Raw genomic sequence first — 19,386 nt, forward strand, 5'->3', positions numbered from 1 at the left:
AGTCCAAGCTTCAACCAAACCCGTCCATGCTGGTGGCATCAAATTTGGCTCATCCCACTACCAGAAACCACATTGGCCAGATTCATCACTGTCAGCTGCTCGCTAGGATGGGCTCATCTGAAGAGCCTGCACCAGCTGCCATCTCCATGATGGCGTGGTGGCATAATTGTGACCTCGTGTGTCTGATTGTGTGGAAGAAGGCTGAAAAGGCAATGACCAGGATGCGGTCCTATGGGATTGGTCGATACGAAGGCAGCAGCCCTCCCTTTCAACACGTTCCGCCCAGTTCGCGGACCAGGACCGGTCACCAACGATAGCCTTCCAGGCCTCTCTGAACACAGGTAGGCTGCAATAAAGGACGAGGGTATCCTCAGCCAGGCACATTTCATATCTCCCTCCGAACGGTGAATTCGTCCTTTCAGAGCTTGGAAACTCATCATTGCAAATACGCCATGGCATTCCCTTCGCCACCACCTCGCCGCAGCACCAGCTATTCCACCCGGACCGAGCGAACATTGACCAGGCCTCTGAGCCTGCTCAGACGTCGAACCGAGCAGGACCATTCACCGGTCATGAACGACCGCCCTTTGCGGGCCTACTACTTCCCAGTTTACCGTCTGCCGTGGGACAGGCTCAGAGATTATCTTGAGTCAATATTCCCTGATTTAAGAGGCACCTTCGTGCACAACGTACGGTGTTCTTCCAATTGCATGACGTCGGACGCTCATCGTTACAACCAGATTGCAGGCGACCAATACGTTTTCAGATCATATAGGCCGTTAGAAGAGGTGTGTCGTTCCGCCATTAGTTCTCCCGCAATACTTGCTGAAAGCTCAAATAGCATGAAGAGACGGAGATTCTCAGGTTGCGGGATGAAGAAGCCAGGGATCCGAGTCGAAAAGAGGACTCGCCTGAACCGCCCAATCGCCCTGCACACACCTAACGCCAATGGTAGGGTAGCGGGTAGAGATGATAGGCTGCCCCGCACTCGATTGCAGTGCAGTCTTCGTGATGGGCTCGTCAAGGAGGTCATCTGAGGCTGGGCCCTGAGGGGCGCACGAGGCGCTCAGGAGTCGCCCATGAGGCTGACTCGCAGGCATTGTTTTGCACGGCGGAGGAATCAGACGTCGCTGCGTGTTTGAGCATAGCCGCCGCCCGACCATCTGAGGATTCATTCTTTGCAGTCTTCGTGAGAACTGCCACACTGCTGTAGATATATCTTTGGATTCGCATGTTCGACATTCAACATCAACTGGCAACTGACTTCTCCCTGTAGCTGTGCTCTTAGAAGGGACAGGACACTGTGCAGAAGACGTCCTTTTGTGGGGGATCGGGCCAGCCATGGGCACAGCGACCGCAACCCCAATCGGCCTGAACCTTACCACCGAGTTCAGCTCCAGCTACAGGGAGTTCGAATCTTTTCCAGAGAACCTCTTCGACCGGCATTCTTATGCGCCGACTCTTCGAGCATACAAGCGCCGACTGGATTCTGCTTCTGCCCAGCTACTTGTGCAGCATGAAGATGTTGCAGACGTCCCCTTCAGAGACCTGGACGGCACTGGAGCAGTGCTCGCCCGCAAGAATATCTTCAGCGACCACAGACTTCGAGAGCACCTGGGAGACAATGCAGTGGAGGGTCCCTTGAGCTCGAGTTCGGTTTCGGGAGCGTATGCGACCAAACCTGACCCACAGTGTCGGTTCATCTTCTTCTGGGCTAAGCACTCGAGGGCGCCTCTCAAGCTAACACGCCGGATGTTGATGCGGATAATGAGCTATCACCAGGTCATGCCACGATACCTCGAGTTCCTCTTTCTCTTCGGCCAACGGGCCATACCACACGACCTCCGCTACAGTGGGTTCCGCGAGCAGACCAGCCTGGAACTCCCAGCGCCGGGTCAGAAACTTCCCGAACTGCGGAGAAGCGGGAAACACTACCAACTCTGCTACAATCTCAAGTCTGTTGGATGCTCGTCACCACCGGACACTGCTTTGATGCATCAGCAATGGTCCATTCGTCACGCCGCTATATATCACCAATTAGACGTCGAGTTTGGCACGACTCTGTGGATCATCACAAAGGGTGACCTGGGCTTGAAAGAAGATGTGCAGGATATCACCGGCCCCAACGGTCGGCTGGAGGATAAGTCGTTCGGGACAGCCCAGGAGGCTTTCCGGGCCAGCCTGCCGATCCACGCGCTTTTTGCACACTGGGCAACCAACGACTGGCGCTGGTATATGCAATGGCTAGAGGACAGCGTGGACAAGGAAGTAAGCCGGCTCATTTCCTTCCGGTACATCCCATTTGTGTAATCCAGCCAGCCACTGACTCTACGCCATAGACGCAAGCCACCATCTTCGAGGACAGGGACGAGAAACTGCTGAGCACTGTATACACGCCCAGGGACTTACAGCGCATCCAAATCTGGGAAGAAAAAGCCAACGAGGCGATTACCACCCTTGAATCCAACGCCAGCGTGCTCGGTGCTATTCTTGACTACTACCTGGCTTTGGCGGACAATGCGAAATTTCCCCTGAGAAGCAGCAACGCCGACGACATCAAAATGTTTGCCGCACAAATAAAGGACCTCATCGCAGACAGTAACATGCAGAAAAACCGGGCAAAGCTCCTTGTCAACATCGCCTCGCAGAGGAAGACTTTGGTGAGCGCGTCCGCCCAGGCTATATCTTTCTCATGTCATCCGCTAACCCTACTCTCAGATCCTCCAATACCTGCAATCACAGGCCTCGGAGAAGATGGAGACCTTGACGATGATGGCGCAGAAAGAGGCCGTGGCCATGCGCATCGTCACGGTCGTCACGCTGATCTACCTGCCCGCGACATTTGTATCCGTACGTGCAGGATTTCAGTACCTTTTCTCACTTGTAACCCTTCTGACTGCCGCAGACTTTCTTCAGCACCGACGTCGTCAAGTACCAGAACGGAAGCGGCACAGATCCCACCGCCGGTGGCACAAGCTATTCGTCCGTCGCAATGGCTAGATGGCTCGAAGTGACCTTGCCGCTTACGGTCGTGACGTTCCTGCTTTCATGGCTCACTTATACCAAGGCAAAGAAAAACATCGGCGTCCAGGCGCTTGCCAAGGGGATTTTCGGCCACACGCATACGTACCCTTGAGCAGCGTCCTGACGACGAGTCGCTAGCTAGTATTTGTGACGAGGGCTATAGTGATTGCGGTTATGATCCTGATTGAGCCAGGCTCATGAACTTCTTCGACGAAGCGACCAGGATGGACAAAACAATTCCTCACCTCCTTCGGCTGATCCGAACGACGTTCAGAACCCAGTATTCAGAGTCCGGAACCCCGAACCACAATACAGTGCGATGGCAGCCCTCACAGCCCGTAAAAGGCTCTAGTCCGGTCGTCCGCAGCACCGATCTGAGCAGCTGGATTTGCAGCGTGGATGACACCGGTATACCCGTACAGAGGCAAACTGAGACTGACAGGCATATGCACGGAGTATGTATTCGGACGAGAGCTTGACGGGCGGCTTGGTGGTCTGGGATCCGCTCTCCTAACCGAAAGGTTGCTTGCATGCTTTCTTGCTGGCTCGTTTGGGTTTGGGTCTCCCGCACTAGATGTGAGGATTAGGGTGATATGCGTAAGAGTACGACTGTACGACTACGAGTACAGACGAGCTCCATTTGACAGCGTTGGATTGAGACTTCAAGACAGATCTGGTCCGACTTTGGCCTCTGTTTCTACCCGCTACTATGTGCCCCTTACGTCTATCTATTGTCCGGTCGGCTAGCCCGATTCATGTCAAGGACGTATAATACATATGTACAGACAGACATGATACCCAATAGGCACCTCACATTTGCGCAACGCCATATCCTGCCATCGCATTTGCCTAAGATGTCTCCGTCAAGTCGGTCCTGGTCCAGTCCAGCTCAGAACGGTCTCTACCCTACGTGGTAGGCCTACACGGAAGCACGAATATACGCGGATCCTATTCGAAAGGAGTTGACTCGGGACCGTAAAATAATTCCCTGTAGTTGAACCTCCGCTTCAGTCTTCTATCTCTACCCTCTTACTATGTACCCCTCTATCTATTGTCCGGTCGGCTAGCCCGCTTCACATGGACGACGTATAATACATAGATACAGACACGATACCGAAGATAGCACCTCGCGTTGGCGCGTCTCGCCATCTCATTGGCCTCAGTCCAGCTCAAAGCTTTCCTACCTACGAGGTAGGTCTGAGGGGAACACCGCGGACAGGCGCCTCACTCGACCGCAACGACAGCTACCGCGACAGCCGCCGCGCGTTGGGAGCGGTGCCAACATCCCGATCTTGGACGGGGCCCATGTTCACCGCCTGAGCCAGGAGCCGGCCATTGAGACTGGACGAATTGCTGCTCCATCGGGAGTCCACCGGGGCCGCCGCCGGCATCGGCGGCGGCGGCATGAGCACGGAACTCCGCAGGTACGGCGAGTCCGGAATGTTCGACACGCTTTCGGAGGGGGTGATTGATTTGCGGAGTCGGCGGGGCGAGTAGTTGACTTCTGATTCGGGCGGGGTCTTGGGCCCGAAATGTGCGGCTGTTGGTGTGCTGACGCCGAGTTCGGACTCCGCGCCACCGCCGCCGACAAAGGGTATGGTTGGCATGGCGGCTGCTTTGTTCTGATTGCTCAGCCCAGCAGGCGCCTTCGAAGCTCTGGGTGTGGGGGGGTTGTTTGCTAGGCCGCTGGGATGTCTGTGATGGCCCGGACCCGGGTTTGAAGACTGGGATGCGGCATAGTCGGAGAGGTTGAAGTTGAAGGCGTAGGTTCCGTAGCCTTCGGGAGGGGCGCCAGCTCCCGCTCTGGTAGCACTGTTGCTTCGAGAAAGTGCGGGTTTGCTCACGAGGGGATTTTGAGCGTTGGGTTTCGTCGAAACGTTGCGGACGAGGACTGGTGGAGCAGCACGTGTGTTGGTGATAGGCAGGGCAGCGGCCGCCGTGTCTTTGGGGAATGTTGGAAGCATAGTGATTTGTGTAGAAGCTAGGGATTCCTCGCCAGATGCTTTGGAAGCCGTCTTGGTGACATACGACGCTTCGGTCATCTGTGGAGTGGTCGGCCGGAAAATTCCGTCTTCTGCTTCTGGAAGTTTTTGTCCTTTCCGTGCACGGTAGATTGTCCATCTCGCCCGCAATGGCACGCAATATCGAAACAGCAGGTAGACGGCCGCGATGGCTGCCACCGACCCAATCACTGCGGGTACAATCACGGCCGTCTTGGCGAGGGGATGGTTTGAGGCTTCTGGCACGTCAACGGTTGCAACACTGCTGGTGGACACTGGTGCGGCGGCGATGTCAGACCTGGTCGTGGATCCAGATATTGACGTAGACACGGGCACTGAAGCCAGTCCTGTCGTAGTTGCACCTGAGCTCGATGTGAAGAATCCTCCTGGAGTTGAAGTTGAACTTGCGACACTGGAGCTGGCCGAGGTTGGCTCCAATGAACCGGGACTGGAGGATGTTGTAGTTGAAGCTGTTATGGAAGATGGAGATCGAGTTGTCGTTGCTGTAGCTGGGATAAAAGGATTTTCGATAGTCCCGTCGGCCTCCTCGCCGGGATCAATTCCATCTTCATCACTACTTATTCCATCCAGGTCACTATCACTCTCTCCATCCAACTCATCATCCCTCGTGTCAACTTTAGGAGGGCTCCCCAGTATTCCTGAGGGGAGTCTTAGGATTGAAGGAGGGGCAGGTGGCAGATATGAAGACGAACCTGATTGTGGCGGCGGTGGTGGTGGCACCTCACCTTGCCGCTTCACATGTTGTGGTCTGTGAATCTCTTCCGAACTCTCATCACGCTCTACTTTCAGAGGAGCAATTCTTGATCTGTCGAACCGTCTGAGACTCCCCTTTGCCGGCATGGTTGGTAAACCCGACAGAATCGAAACTTTCCAGAGGCAGTACGGCCAAGTAAAGGAAAAATAAGCATCGATCAAGAGATCCTCAGAACGCCAAGTGAGAAAGAACGGAGGACCAGCCTCGGATGCGAGAAAGACCGAAGGGAACACGAGGCCAAGGGTTATGCAAACCAGCGCACAGAGGAAGGAAGAGGAACAACAAAAAGACAAGAGGGGCTCAGACGTCTATGAATCCTCCGACCCAAACAGGCGATAATACAGACCGAGGACATGGCGAGAGCTTTCGCGCAGCCAAGCCGCCGCAGGAGGGCATCCAGACAGGAAACGTCTGGAGCGGTGTGGGACAACGCTGTCATGAACCCGCTGCGGTTCCTGACGACGATTGAAAAAGTGGAATGCGGTGAACTGCAATGCATGGTGGATGCTCGAAGAGTGACAGATCCTCCTTGAAGCCGACGATTGTGTGAGACGGTCGCAGGCTGGAGCGGATGTGAAACGTCAAGAGAATCAGAGATCGCGGTGGTGCTTGGCAGGGGGTTGTATCCCTGAATAGGGGGAACCTATGGCACTGCACCGCAGAACGGCGAAGACCCTGGACTAGAAGTAGTTGCAAATAAAACCAGGAGATCACGTTGATCTTTGCAATCCTGCGTTGATTCCTTTCTGTGTCGAAGTAACAGTGCTAGTGGCAGTCAATTTCACTCATAATCAGCTGTGTGGGCGGAACATGAAGGCTTGGCCGCGGTCACGAGTACCACAGTACTTTGCCAAGGTCCGTGCACGTGATCCTCCACGTGATCGGTCATTACCTGCGCTTCGACGAATACCGCTGTCCACGGCTCGCCCTGCGACAAGGCAACAATATATATCACAACGGACACCTGATGGCGTCGTTGGCTGAACCTCCTTGGCACACGGTCTGCATTTGTCTTACTGCTCTGCAGCCAGGCAATCGCAGTCTATCAATGCGTTGGCCTTTCTCAGGCACTAACAACGTCTACTAAATGTTTGGCATCACACTTGTAGACAAGATTTCTACGCAATCTCGTCCGAAGGCATGGGGCGCAGCACAGGCACCATGCTTGAGCTCAGGATTAATAGCCTGTACTCTCATCAAGCCTTGATCGCACCGCCCAAAGCACCACCCCCGAACTGTTGCCCACCAGGTCTTCTCTGACCTTGCTGGCCTTGCCTCGCCAGATTTTGCAGACCACTTCTGCCACCGCCACGTCCACCCCTTCCTCTCTGTTGTTCCGGCCGGGTGTAGCCACCAACCATGCCTGCTGTTCTCGTCTCAAGGACCTTCTCGTTTGACTCGAGGATGCCCATTGCTCTCTCACTCAGCGTGATGACCTGGCTCTGTAGACGTGACAGCTCGACGCCTTTCCGGAAGACGACCGCATCGTTGACTTGGTCCAGTGCAGCAGCAAGTTCTTCGTGCGAAATCATCTTGGAGATCACCGCGGAGATCTCCTTCGAGTCAAGTTCGAACATGGCGGAGAGACTTGTTATCGATACAGTATCGTAGTAAGGGGCATAGGTAAAGAGGTATGTTCGCAGGCCCTCTTCCTGGATCTGCTCGGCAAGCATCTTCTTGACTTTCTCTTTGTTGTCAGCGCCAAGCAGGTCCCAGATGCCGATTTTGCTGATCAGCTCTTGACATTTCTTCCAGTCACCCTGAGCGAGTGCCTTTGCCGCCTGCATCACATGGTCACGCGTGTTCTCGGGAGGACCTTGGAAGACCTGTCGCTCGGTGTACTCGAGCATGCGGCGGAAGGTTTTGGAGATGACACGCTTGCGGACATCAGGCGAAGAGCCGGTCTGTGCCAACAACGGGATCTCGAGGAGCATGCTGCAGGTGAGGTAGACGCATTCCAGAAGTTCGAGATTGATGTGCATGTGAAAGGGTAATTGACGTTGTCGCTCTAGTCGTTCTTGTTCTGGCGTGACTTGCGAAAAGCGCTGCATGATAACACCCTGAGCGAGCAGCTCTTTCTGTCTTCCAGAGCCACAGATCTCTTGGAGTACCCCCTGGGCTTCATAACAAAGACCTGCGCGGAATGCACAAAGACCTATCTGAACGAGGGTGCGGTTGAAGAGGATCTGGGTCGAAACGTCAAACGATGAGATGTTCTCAGTCAAGTGACTCATCAGTGCAAGATCGCGCGCTCGGTAGTAGTCATCTTGCAAAGCCAAGAAGTAAATCTCGCAGAGCATGGCACGGGCGCGGATGATCCCTTCACTCTGCTCGAAGAGATGGTTGCATAGTGTCTGGACAAGAGAAGCGACCTCGACGAACTTTCCTCTCGGAGTAAGGTCGGAGTTGAGTGATGAAGGTAGAGCGGCCCAGGTCTTCTCTTCGAGGATCTTGACGACCTGCGTCGGCTTGAAGTAGATGTGTTCTAGTCGTCGGATGACCGTTCGGTTGACATTGTCTTGCTTCCCCTCCAACTTCTCCAATCTCTTGTTGATGGTTTCAATGTAAATCAGCGTCCGTACAATGTCAGTGTATAGGAGCTGCTCATCGCTAAGTCTGTCGATATACTCGGCTGTGTGGGGATCTGTCTGCTGCAGCGAGCGCGTCAACTCATCATCTAGTCTTTCAACAAGAGACACAATGCTGCCTGGGACCCTGAAGACATCGTCGGCAGTTGGATTTGGCTGTTTGTCATCATCTTCCCATTCTTCGGCTCCTTCCGTGACGACGTACTGGGGTTCGTCCTCCAGAGTTTGCAGCAAAGTCGAAAATTCTCGCTGAGCGGCTCGCCATGAGTCTTGAGACATGTATGCCTGCACTGAGGTGGTGGTGACATCGAACCTGGTGGAGATCAAGGTCAGAAGAACGCGTATTCGCTGATAGGGTGTATTTGCGACATCGAGCAGTCTCTCCATAATGCGAATCTGCTCAGACCGATCGGTGTTCTTCCTGCCTCTGGATTCAATGATGCTGCGGAGATGCTTGAGAATGCTCTCCGGCGTGTAGACAAGAGCCTTGCCGCCTTTGCCGACCGTCGCGAAACCCTCTTCATCAATAGCGGCCTCGATGGCATCGATTCTCTGGGCTCTGTTCTTACGGGTTTGCCGCTCCACCTCCAAAGGCTCCTCCTCGTCAGATTCCATAAAGTCATCTTTGTTTTCTCGGTACTTGTCAATTTCTGTCACATAATCCTTGTTGTTCTTCTTGATCTTTTGTTTCATTGCATTGAAACCCTTTGCAGCAATGGGGTTCATCTTCTTCGCCCCAGCCGCCTTCTGTTTGTCATTGGTTTCCGTGATCATGTCCTCAAGATCGGCGATCATCTTGATGTAGAGCTTGGGAGTGGCACCTTGCTGTGTGACCTTGACGACCTGTCGGTTCATCTTGTCGAATTCTGAATGAAGGTTAGACGAACTGGCTCGGGCATACACCACTAGGATACGAACCTGAAGCAATGACGGCCCAGTCACCAATCTTCTGAGCATTCTCAATCGCCTTGATCGTGCCTTCTAACTCCGCAAATCTCTTATCCTTTGCACTCTTGACCACTCTCTCCCGATCTTCGTCTTCGCTCTCGTCTGAGTCGTCGCCACCCGGACCTGAAGGCTTCAAAAATCGGCTAGCGCCCAGGCCGCGACCCTCGTCTTCGGAGGACTCTTCAGAGGACTCATCCTCGTCCTCATCTTCCTCTTCGGATTCCTCCTCAGATTCTTCCTCCTTCTCGCTGTAAAGCTCTTCCTCTTCCGAGGAACTGCTCTCGCTGTCGGAGTCACCTCCGTGGAAAAACCGGGACGACATGCTGGATGACCTTGGGATACGGTGGAAGACAGAAGGTAGGACGATCCGCACAGACAGCGGCGAAATACAAACACCTGCCTGACTGCGCCGAGCCTGGTGTCACGTCTTCGAAAATTGAAGTGGGCTAGCGCCAAGACTTTGGTCAGTCACGTGAGCGGCTCAAATGACTCGCAAGTTCGAGATTCATTTAACGGTATGACTCGAAGAATTCTGGTGCGTTTGGGCTCACCCGGATCTCACTCCTGGTATGGATCTTGTAAGCTACAAGGTACCCTCTGCAAGTCATGACCCTGTACACCACGCCGAAGGAATATCCTAGTATCAAGATAGAGACCTGAGCCCGACCACGGTTACGGACAGCTTAGTGCTTCTTCGTACGGTCAACCCAGTTCATTCGCTTGTTCCCTGTGCACAAGTTGCCTTTGAACCTCCTTCTGAGCGTGGGCTAACCACCCGACAGGTCCTCCTGGCTCAGCCCAAGTCCATGCTCATCCGAACCAATCAATCATCCTGCGGAGCCTCCAAATCTGTGGACTCAAGAGTGAAACCTGTGCCACTACTGTACTGCCGTTCCACTCAAGCCCGTGATTTCGTTGTTCATCATCATAGCGCTTACCAGTGACCTCGCCAGACGACGTGTCAGAGCCATTCCGTCTTTCCTGAGTCACCCATGTTGCTCTTTGAAGCTCCTCTTCTTCACGACGTAGTCGGCCACACGAGGAAAGCCGGGAGGACATTAACCTCGCCCAATTAGCCTCAGCTGTACTCTGGCACCAAGGTAGAGCTAGCAAGAAGTGCTCTCACTGGCTAGGTATTGCATTTTCAGCCTTACACTCGGTCCAACCTCTTGCGTGGTGGGATGTAAATTCAGCAAGATCCGACCGTCCTCAGCCGATTCGCAGCCTGTGCGCCACTCAACGAAGCCCAATTTATTTCCGGAGCGCTATCAGTGCCATTGAGTTTTGCCCATAAAGCTCTCACCCATGGCGCCATCTTCCAAAGTCCGGATAAAATCGCGATTTCTCTGGTTCCGGCTGCCACGCCTTCGAGCTGTCGACGGTGAGTCCACGTATCCATCCGCCGGTGGCGGATAATATGCTGGACTTGGTTGCAATCTGATTGGCTGGTTAGGGTCAAGATGGCTGGCAACACGTTGGATAGCTGGAGGGATGCCGGCCTGCTGCTGATCCATGGTTGAAGCTCGTTGACGACCAGCTCTCTGCGTGGCTTGTGCGTACAAGCTCTGCTGGTGATTGTAATGCCCTGGGTTCATCTGAGGATTCTGCTGTTGCATCATTCCCATTTGGGTCGGGTAGTTCGATGACTGTGTTGGATATGGTGGGGGCGCGCCTTGGGGGTGCGTCGGGTACATGTTGTTGTACAAGGGCGGAGGCTGCGATTGGGGATAAGGACTCATCTGCATTGCATAAGCGCTCTGAGCCTGTGCTTGTGCATGAGCCTGGGCAGCTTGTGCTTGCGCCTGCGCAGCCTGAGCAGCACGCTGCTTGCTGAGCGCTTCAGCTTGTTGCTGTTGCTGGACGCCAGGGGCAGGTGTCTTGTTCCCAGAGGTCTTCAGATTCATCGGAGGAACGAACGGCTGGGTGAATTTCTGCTGGGTGATAAAAGGATGTAGCTTCGCTTGCTGAGGCGACCAACGTTCCAGCGGATTGATGGAAAGTAAGCCTCGCACAAAATCGGTGAAAGCGATCCGATTGTTCATTTCTAGCCACCGTCAGTACTCACATGAGGTAATAGCCACGTAAACGTACCTCGTTCCACTTCCGCTTGTTTCATGTTTTTCCTGGGCATAGAATAGCTGCGGATGATTTCGGGTAGGGTGGTAGCCTGGAAATACTTTTTGCTCGGTTGCTCCTTCACATTATGTTCACGAGAGTATTGTTCCATGCTCTTAAGGCGATATGTACGGCGGCCAAATTCGTCCGTTGTCTTTTCAAAGAATTCTCCCGACTGCTTTCCCATCTCCAGCATCCATGTCGGAGGCATTCCCAGCATTTCCACGATTCGGGAAACCTGATTGTACTCGGAAGATCCAGGGAAAAGAGGTAGACCTAGGAACAATTCCACAACAATGCACCCAAGAGACCACATATCAATGGCAGACGAATAGGGAAGTCCAAGAAGTACTTCTGGTGATCGGTAGAATCGAGATTGGATATATGTATAGACAGTCTGTCTCTCGTCGCAAGCAGAGCCGAAGTCGATGATTTTGATGATCGGGCTCTCCAAATTCTTCAGCAGGATGTTTTCTGGCTTCAGGTCACAGTGGATTAGACGTGCCTTGTTCAACAATGTCAATCCGTTTAGTAGTTGTTGTGCAAATACTCGGACAAGGGTCGTACTAAGACCTCGGAACTGATTTTGCTTGATCAATTCGTAGAGGTTGACGCTGAGAAGTTCGAAGACAAGACACAGATGTTGCCGATGTATGAAGGTGTCTTTCAGCCGCAGCAGATGGTGGTCGTCGTTCTTGTCGAGCTTTTGATTGAGCAGGTCGAGAACCGAGACTTCCATCATACTCTGGTTGAAGTAAGCGGTCCGATTCTTGATGACTTTAACCGCAACTACTTCCTGGGTCCTCAGATTCTGACATTTTACCACCTGACCAAAGGTGCCCTGCCCCAGCACGTCCAGAATTAGATATCGATTCTTGTGACCCGCCTCTTCGCTGCCCAAGATGTCATTGACGTAGAGAATGTAGTCGCTATCATCGTTATCGTAGCCGTCATTCTTCGTCCCCTTGCTTGGTTTAGTCAGGACACGCCTCGGGTTCCGCGACGACTCGTACTTGAAGCTGGGATTGCATATTCGGTAGGTTGAAGGCAGGTATGTGGTAAGGGCCTGCAAGGGACTGATAAAGCCGCCTTCTGGGTTCGCCCTGCGATAAGGTGGCTGAGCGCTGATCTTGGGGTTGAGATCCTGCAGAGTCTTGACCTTTCTGAACCTGGGTACCGGCCCAGGTCCTTGGTGTGACTGCTGTCTCGAGAGGGGAGCAGGTCGCGCGCTTCCTGCCGCAGCGGGGTAGAATGATTCTGGACTCAACGCGGAGTTGCTTTGCATAGCGGGCGAATAGTCGGAGTTGTATCTCGTCGGGGTCGGGGGCTCGTTATAGCGCTCGGCGTTGTAGCTACCGGTGCGAGTCGGCGACTGTCGCGTGTTCTGAGGCTGGTTGAGGTAGGAGAACGACGACTGGTTTTGACCTTTGGGGCTTGACACATAGCCCGCACCTGTGGGTTGAGCATTCATGGGGGAGTAACGCTGAGCTGCCGTTGAGATCTCTGGGATGTATTGGGCGGACAAGCGGTGTTGATGAGTCGGGCGGGGCGGATATTTGGTTCGGTTATAAGGGTCCGCGTCCTCCATGGGCACATCGACCTCACCGTTGTGCTCATATGGGTGTGTCTGGTTCTGAGGGGTGGTGTTCGTAGACATGGCTGTTTGCGAGCCACTTTAAGTGTGCGCGAAGGGTATTCCAATGGTCTGCAATGGGCTGAAACTGAGCCAGAGTGATTGGGCTTGTTGTGCCGCAATTAATGTGATAGCGAGGACATGGAACAGCCACAGCTTCAAGCAATGCTCGGTCAGAACGACCAGACTTTTGCTGCTCGTTAGAGCCAGGCGACTTGGGAGAGGTTGCGGTCAACCCTCGGAGGGGCAGACGAAGTAAGAAGCGAGGTTGGTAAGCGCAGTCAACCGAGACTGAGCAACGGAGGGCGAAAGCGGACGCATGGTAAGGAGGAAGAGACTCTCAGCACGGAGCCATTGTGTCGAAAATGGTCAGCCTGGTGTGGGAGCGTGCTTGCGTTGATTTTCGAGCGCAGTGGAGGTCGACGAGGGAGTTGGGCACAATGAGCTGGAGCAGACTCGAGGAATTCAGAGATCAGCCGAAGTGAGGTAGAATTGAGTCGCGCGGCACAACAATGCAGGGACTGAGAGATCAGCCTGAGACCACACTGCGCCTGCCCTCAGCTGGCTTCGTGGTGAACTGAGGATGACAATATGAGGACAAAGGCATGGATCGTTTTGGCAACGTGAGAACTGACTCCAGTATCCAGTAATTAGTGCCTGATCTTGTCGCTTGCTGTGCCTCAGCTGGGCTCCTTCGGGGCGTTCCATCGGCTTAGACGCCAGGCCCTTGTCTGGCTCAAACACCAAGCGGCTGGGGAGGCCAATACGGTCACGCATTTGATAGGTATGGCAGCAACGCCTGTACGGTGGCGCATAACCTGCGGACAAAGAAGAAGTGACATAGTGAAAAGCAGCCTGATCCATCGAGTCCATCAATGAAGAGAGAAGCATCGACAGGTCAAGACTGTGAACGGACAACATGATTGTCTGAGAACTGTCTGTCTTGTACGAGTAGTCCAAGCCGCTGAGAACTATCTTATCTCAGTTATTAGTCGACGTTTTTCCATACTGCCAGACCACCTCTTGGTCTCACACCCATCCATACATCAAATTGCCACTATTTTGTCTCAAGCCGCACCCATATCCATCGCCACTGGGAGTTTAGTTGATCTTGATATTATACATTTTGACCGTGCATACGGTGGTCTCTGATGGTCGACAAGGGCAATCAAAACTCCTGGAGGAGGATGACGAGAAACCAAGCTTGACTAATTCCAGCGAGCTCTCATCACCATTAGTCATGGACGGACAACACCCAGCAAGCCCTGAACAGGGAGCTGCAGCTGGAAACGAGGTAGATACCGAAAACCATGTCACCTTCGCTGAGCCAGCTGGCATGATGGACGAAGCTGCCCGACTTCGGAATCTCGACGCCCAAGTCCGCGACCAAGACGACCTGGAACGAGGAATCGGGCGCGAAGCCGATCGACTTCTATTCGAACAAGCTCAGCAGAGAGACCAGCAACGCCTCGAGAAGTCCAAAGCACAGAAACAAAAGTTGCTGAATCAAATTAAGAAGACCAGAGATGACATTAGCCGTCCCATCGGCACCACTCAACGTGGACGCCTGCACCTGGATGTCGAGCGCATGCAAGGTCAAATCCATGATTTGGACAACGATATTTCCGAGATCGAAGAGCGTATGGCGGAGAGAGAAACCAATGCTGGCGCTACCGGACAAGAAACCGGCGCATCGACCGGACGATTGCCAGGCGAGAGCCAGCGTGATTTTCTCATCAGGACCGGGAAGATCACCCCGTTCTCGAACTTCGGGCTGTCGACCCATGGAGAGTCGTCCGCAACTCTTCAGGGGGCGCTTCTAGACGCCGAAGAGGAGCCCGACCTTGGCGAGATTGAAGTCGGCGCACGAGGTGGGAAGTCTATGTCACATCGAAATTTGAGGCAGCCAGGCTTCGCTTCCAACTTTGTCGACTCAAGTGCCGAAGGTGACGTGGATTCGGAGCAGCCGCGTAAACGAAGACGAGTTGCTAAAGAACTGTCCCCAGCGGATGAAGAAGCCTCTTATGACGAAGGATCGCTCGAAGGCGACCTGCTCACGGAGTCACAAGAGGACCTTGAAGAGGACATGCCCAGTACCCATGGGAAGAAGCGAAGAGCAGCCCGAAAGTCAGTGGCTCGAACAGATGATGAGGTCGAAGATTTTCGTGGTGTTGACGATGGCAATGAGAATGGCTATCAGTCAAGACTTCAGAGATGGGCTATGCGCAGAAGGAACGCTCGAAGACAGGCAGCCCATGGTGCAGAACAGCCAGGAGAGGACGGACTTGACGAAGATGACCCAGCCGTCATTGCTGAGGAAGAGTGCTTTCTGCCACATCCCGAAATTCCAGACACCGTCCTTGATGCTGGCTACAAGTTACCCGGAGATATATACCCTAGCTTGTTCGACTACCAGAAGACCGGGGTGCAGTGGCTCCATGAGCTCCACATTCAACAAGTAGGCGGAATCATTGGTGATGAAATGGGTCTCGGCAAGACAATTCAGATTATCGCCTTTTTGGCTGGTCTTCATTACAGCAAAAGATTGGACAAGCCTATCATCGTCGTTTGTCCTGCTACGGTCATGAAGCAATGGGTCAATGAATTTCATCGATGGTGGCCACCGTTCCGAGTGACCATCCTTCATTCCTCCGGCAGTGGTATGATCAACGTCCGAAATGAAGCCAGCAAGGAAGATAGTCTTGTTGATCTCGAGTGGGATCCCAATGCTGGAAACCGACCACTCACTGGGGCTCAGAAGGCAGCACAGAGGATTCTGAGGCCAATCCTCGAGAAAGGAGGTGTTCTAGTGACGACATACTCTGGCCTTCAGACTTACGCGCCGCTTCTCATTCCAGTCGATTGGCAGTATGCGGTCCTAGATGAAGGGCACAAAATCAGAAACCCAAATACAGCCATCACGATATACTGCAAAGAACTGCGGACTCCCAATCGGATCATTCTGTCTGGTACACCTATGCAGAACAACCTCATAGAGCTGTGGTCGCTCTTCGACTTTGTCTTCCCTATGCGACTGGGTACGCTGGTTAACTTCCGCAACCAGTTCGAGATACCGATTCGTCAAGGCGGCTACGCGAATGCATCGAACTTGCAAGTGCAGACTGCTTTCAAGTGTGCAGAGACGTTGAAGGACGCCATCAGCCCCTACTTGTTGCAACGTTTCAAAATCGATGTTGCTTCTGACCTACCCAAGAAGAGCGAGCAGGTCTTGTTTTGCAAGTTGACATCTTTGCAGCGCAAGGAATACCAGAAATTCATCACTTCAGGAGAAATGGATGCCATCATGACCGGCAAGCGACAGGTCCTCTACGGTATCGATCTGCTCCGAAAGATCTGCAACCATCCGGATCTCACGGACCACAAGCGTCTTCCGGGCAAATCTGGCTACGACTACGGGAATCCAGCGAAATCAGGCAAGATGCAGGTCGTGGGCTCGCTCCTGGAGCTGTGGCGAGATACTGGGCACAAAACACTTCTGTTCGCTCAGCATCGTATTATGCTTGATATCCTGGAGAAATATGTAAGATCACTCTCGGGATTTAAATACCGCCGCATGGACGGCAACACGCCGATTCAGACGCGGCAGAGTATGGTCGACGAGTTCAATACCGACCCAGATCTGCATGTCTTCCTGTTGACCACCAAAGTCGGAGGGCTAGGTATCAATCTAACTGGAGCCGACAGAGTCATCATCTATGATCCCGATTGGAACCCTTCAACCGATCTACAAGCCCGAGAACGAGCTTGGCGGTTAGGCCAGAAGCGCGAAGTGACCATTTACCGCCTGATGACGGCTGGCACTATTGAAGAGAAAATATACCACCGTCAGATCTTCAAACAGTTCTTGACCAACAAGATCCTCAAGGATCCGAAACAGCGGCAGACGTTCCATCTGAATGACTTGCACGACCTTTTCAGCCTTGGCAACGAAGGAGACGAAACAGAGACCAGCAAGCTATTCCAAGATGCACAGGTTAAGCATTCGACGAAGCCTGCTGATGCTCCGACAGCCGTGACAACAGCTGATGAGAATCAGTCAGCGCCTGCTAATACCGAGACAAACATCGAGGCCTTACCGGGCATCTCTTCCATGGAACAATACGCTGGAGAGGTGGAGGAAGAGGAACAGGCGAAGAAGGACCCCACGAACAACTCAGAAGATAGAGTTATGGAAGGTATCTTCTCTCGCGCTGGTATCCACTCTGCGGTAGAACATGATGCCATCATTGACGGGAAAACGCAAAAGAAAGTCGCAGCAGATCCTGTGATGATCGAGCAAGAGGCTCGGAAAGTAGCCGCTGAAGCGGCCAAAGAGTTGCGCCGTGCTGGTGAGGTTGCCCGCACTGTGCCAATTGGGACACCAACCTGGACCGGGCAATTTGGCGTGGCCGGGCGGCCGCAGGAGACCACAGCTCGGAATGCATTCAGCTCCAACTCGCGAAGTAGAGGCGGCGGTCTACAGTCATCAAGCCTGCTGGCCAACCTGCAACGTCAGGGCAACCATCTACCTTCCCGTGGTGGCACTCCAAGAACAGCAAGCCCAGCTAGATCATCTGGTTCGGCAGCCTCAGTTTCGAGAGAAGGAACGCCGACCCTGCCTAGGGGCAAGGACTTTGGCAAACTCATCCGTGACTACCTTACCACGCATGGAGGGAGTGTGTATACCCAGATGCTCATTGACCACTTTAACCGATACTGCACCACGGCGCAAGCAACGGCTGAGTTCAAGGAGACGCTAAAGTTGATTGCCAGGCTTGAGAAGGGTAGTCGTGGCCGTGGTCGATGGGTGCTGAAGGATGAATACAAGTCGTAGAAGTGGCGCTTGAATCGTTGAAGATTCTTGGGGGGAAAGTTCTCGGCCGATTGGGCTCGTCTGAGCGAGGTCCATTCCATAGGAGCTGAATATCGATATTCGACGCCTCATCCAGCAACCGATCCCCGTCTCACTCGTTATCGTCCAGTAGTCCTTGTGGAGACCAATACTCCGGTTCCGAACATTGATAGTCAACCCATACTAGGGAATCTGCTAATAGATCTTGAATGACGGTTTCGGCCCGAGCTCGTTCCCAACTCAGGTTGAGTTGCAAAAGCGATACGGTCACGCTGCCCAAAAGCTGCAACACCTCGAGCACCGTAGACTGGTCCGTATTGAACTCCTTTGGCACGGAGCGAATGAATCTTTTGTTCGCAATAGTGAGAATCACAAACCCGGACCCAAGCGGTTCCAGGGACTTGACTGCTCTTTCGATGTCGTCCTCCGACACCTGCAATCCACCACCAATAGCCTTCCCCTTGGCCACAGTTTCAGAACATTCCTTGAGCCCGATTAAACCTCCATTTTCCGCCCTCGTCCCCTGACACAACTCTACCACCCTCACCGCAACAGAGAAGTAAAAGTCATTAACATCATGGCCTAGTACCTTCGCCCAAAGAGAGTCGGCCTTTTTGCCTTTTATATTGCTGCCTGCAAGTGGATCAACGCCAATAGCGTTACACATCCGAGCGAACTCAGCCCGAAATGTCGGGTTGGATTTTATAGTTGCGGCATGCTCTAGAGCGAAGTTGTGGAGAAGAGATTGGAAGACTTCGAGTTGAGCCTGCAGGGAAGCCGCATTTGCAGACTTGAGTGATGAGCCATGGGCCGCGTATTGTTGGGCTGTGGCAGTTCTATTTGTGAATGCGCCGAGACCGACACCACGGCGGATGGACATTGTTAGGGTAAGGATCGTAATGGCTTACATGGCCTCCTAAAGACTGAAAGAGTGATGCTGGTTCGACCTTCTGCCCATACAGGAGTGGAGCACTCACGTGCCGCGACCATGTTGCCAAGCCATTTTGGGTCTATGCCATTTTCGAGTTAGCCCACAACCTGCGGATCGAGGTTCAACTTTTCGGTCTGCTTGAACTTTTGAACTTCTCGCCAGCTCGACCCTTCTCCCTTGACCTCGTCGCTGCACAAGGACAACCGCCAGCAAAGATGACGAAGCCGACTGTCAAGTCGTAAGTTTACTCCTATTTTCGGGCTGACTGTCGGAATTTTCAGATATGGTCCGCTCCTTTCGCTGGTTCGCCTCTGGCTGCGCCAGCTCGATAATCCCAATGGCTTGAATCGGGAGGAAGGTGAAAGCCGCAACCGAAGAGCAATAGCCGGGGCTTTGAGGCTAGAAGGGTTACACCTTCTTCCTTGAAATATATTGAGCTCGTACGGCATGCTCTCTGTTTTTCGGAACTGAGCGCATGCTGTAGAGTCAAACCCCTCCTGACCTCTGGTCGGGGCGTTGT

At 53.4% G+C, this 19,386-nt stretch overlaps 6 protein-coding genes across 6 annotated transcripts; 2 read left to right on the forward strand and 4 right to left on the reverse strand.

Annotated features, from left to right (window-relative positions):
- Nucleotides 1-1,341: 1,341 nt before the first annotated feature.
- On the forward strand, nt 1,342-3,136 carry A1O7_05666 (uncharacterized protein; the record flags this gene model as incomplete). Its single annotated transcript, XM_007759674.1, has 4 exons — nt 1,342-2,268; nt 2,340-2,660; nt 2,719-2,850; nt 2,906-3,136. The coding sequence occupies 4 exons, from the start codon at nt 1,342-1,344 to the stop codon at nt 3,134-3,136; spliced, it is 1,611 nt and encodes a 536-aa protein (XP_007757864.1).
- A 1,132-nt stretch (nt 3,137-4,268) lies between these two features.
- Nucleotides 4,269-5,885, reverse strand: A1O7_05667 (uncharacterized protein; the record flags this gene model as incomplete). Its single annotated transcript, XM_007759675.1, has 1 exon — nt 4,269-5,885. One exon carries the CDS (start codon nt 5,883-5,885, stop codon nt 4,269-4,271), a length of 1,617 nt encoding a protein of 538 aa, XP_007757865.1.
- Nucleotides 5,886-6,995: 1,110 nt separating this feature from the next.
- On the reverse strand, nt 6,996-9,657 carry A1O7_05668 (eukaryotic translation initiation factor 3 subunit C; the record flags this gene model as incomplete). The annotated part of the gene is made up of 2 exons (XM_007759676.1): nt 6,996-9,253; nt 9,306-9,657. The coding sequence occupies 2 exons, from the start codon at nt 9,655-9,657 to the stop codon at nt 6,996-6,998; spliced, it is 2,610 nt and encodes an 869-aa protein (XP_007757866.1).
- A 946-nt stretch (nt 9,658-10,603) lies between these two features.
- Nucleotides 10,604-13,107, reverse strand: A1O7_05669 (CMGC/DYRK/YAK protein kinase; the record flags this gene model as incomplete). Its single annotated transcript, XM_007759677.1, has 2 exons — nt 10,604-11,379; nt 11,427-13,107. The coding sequence occupies 2 exons, from the start codon at nt 13,105-13,107 to the stop codon at nt 10,604-10,606; spliced, it is 2,457 nt and encodes an 818-aa protein (XP_007757867.1).
- Nucleotides 13,108-14,323: 1,216 nt separating this feature from the next.
- A1O7_05670 (DNA excision repair protein ERCC-6) lies at nt 14,324-17,917 on the forward strand (the record flags this gene model as incomplete). Its single annotated transcript, XM_007759678.1, has 1 exon — nt 14,324-17,917. The coding sequence occupies one exon, from the start codon at nt 14,324-14,326 to the stop codon at nt 17,915-17,917; it is 3,594 nt and encodes a 1,197-aa protein (XP_007757868.1).
- A 130-nt stretch (nt 17,918-18,047) lies between these two features.
- A1O7_05671 (uncharacterized protein) lies at nt 18,048-18,815 on the reverse strand (the record flags this gene model as incomplete). Its single annotated transcript, XM_007759679.1, has 1 exon — nt 18,048-18,815. The coding sequence occupies one exon, from the start codon at nt 18,813-18,815 to the stop codon at nt 18,048-18,050; it is 768 nt and encodes a 255-aa protein (XP_007757869.1).
- Nucleotides 18,816-19,386: the final 571 nt, after the last annotated feature.

Source organism: Cladophialophora yegresii (assembly GCF_000585515.1).
Source record: "Cladophialophora yegresii CBS 114405 chromosome Unknown aczIN-supercont1.4, whole genome shotgun sequence".
Lineage (NCBI taxonomy): Eukaryota > Fungi > Ascomycota > Eurotiomycetes > Chaetothyriales > Herpotrichiellaceae > Cladophialophora > Cladophialophora yegresii.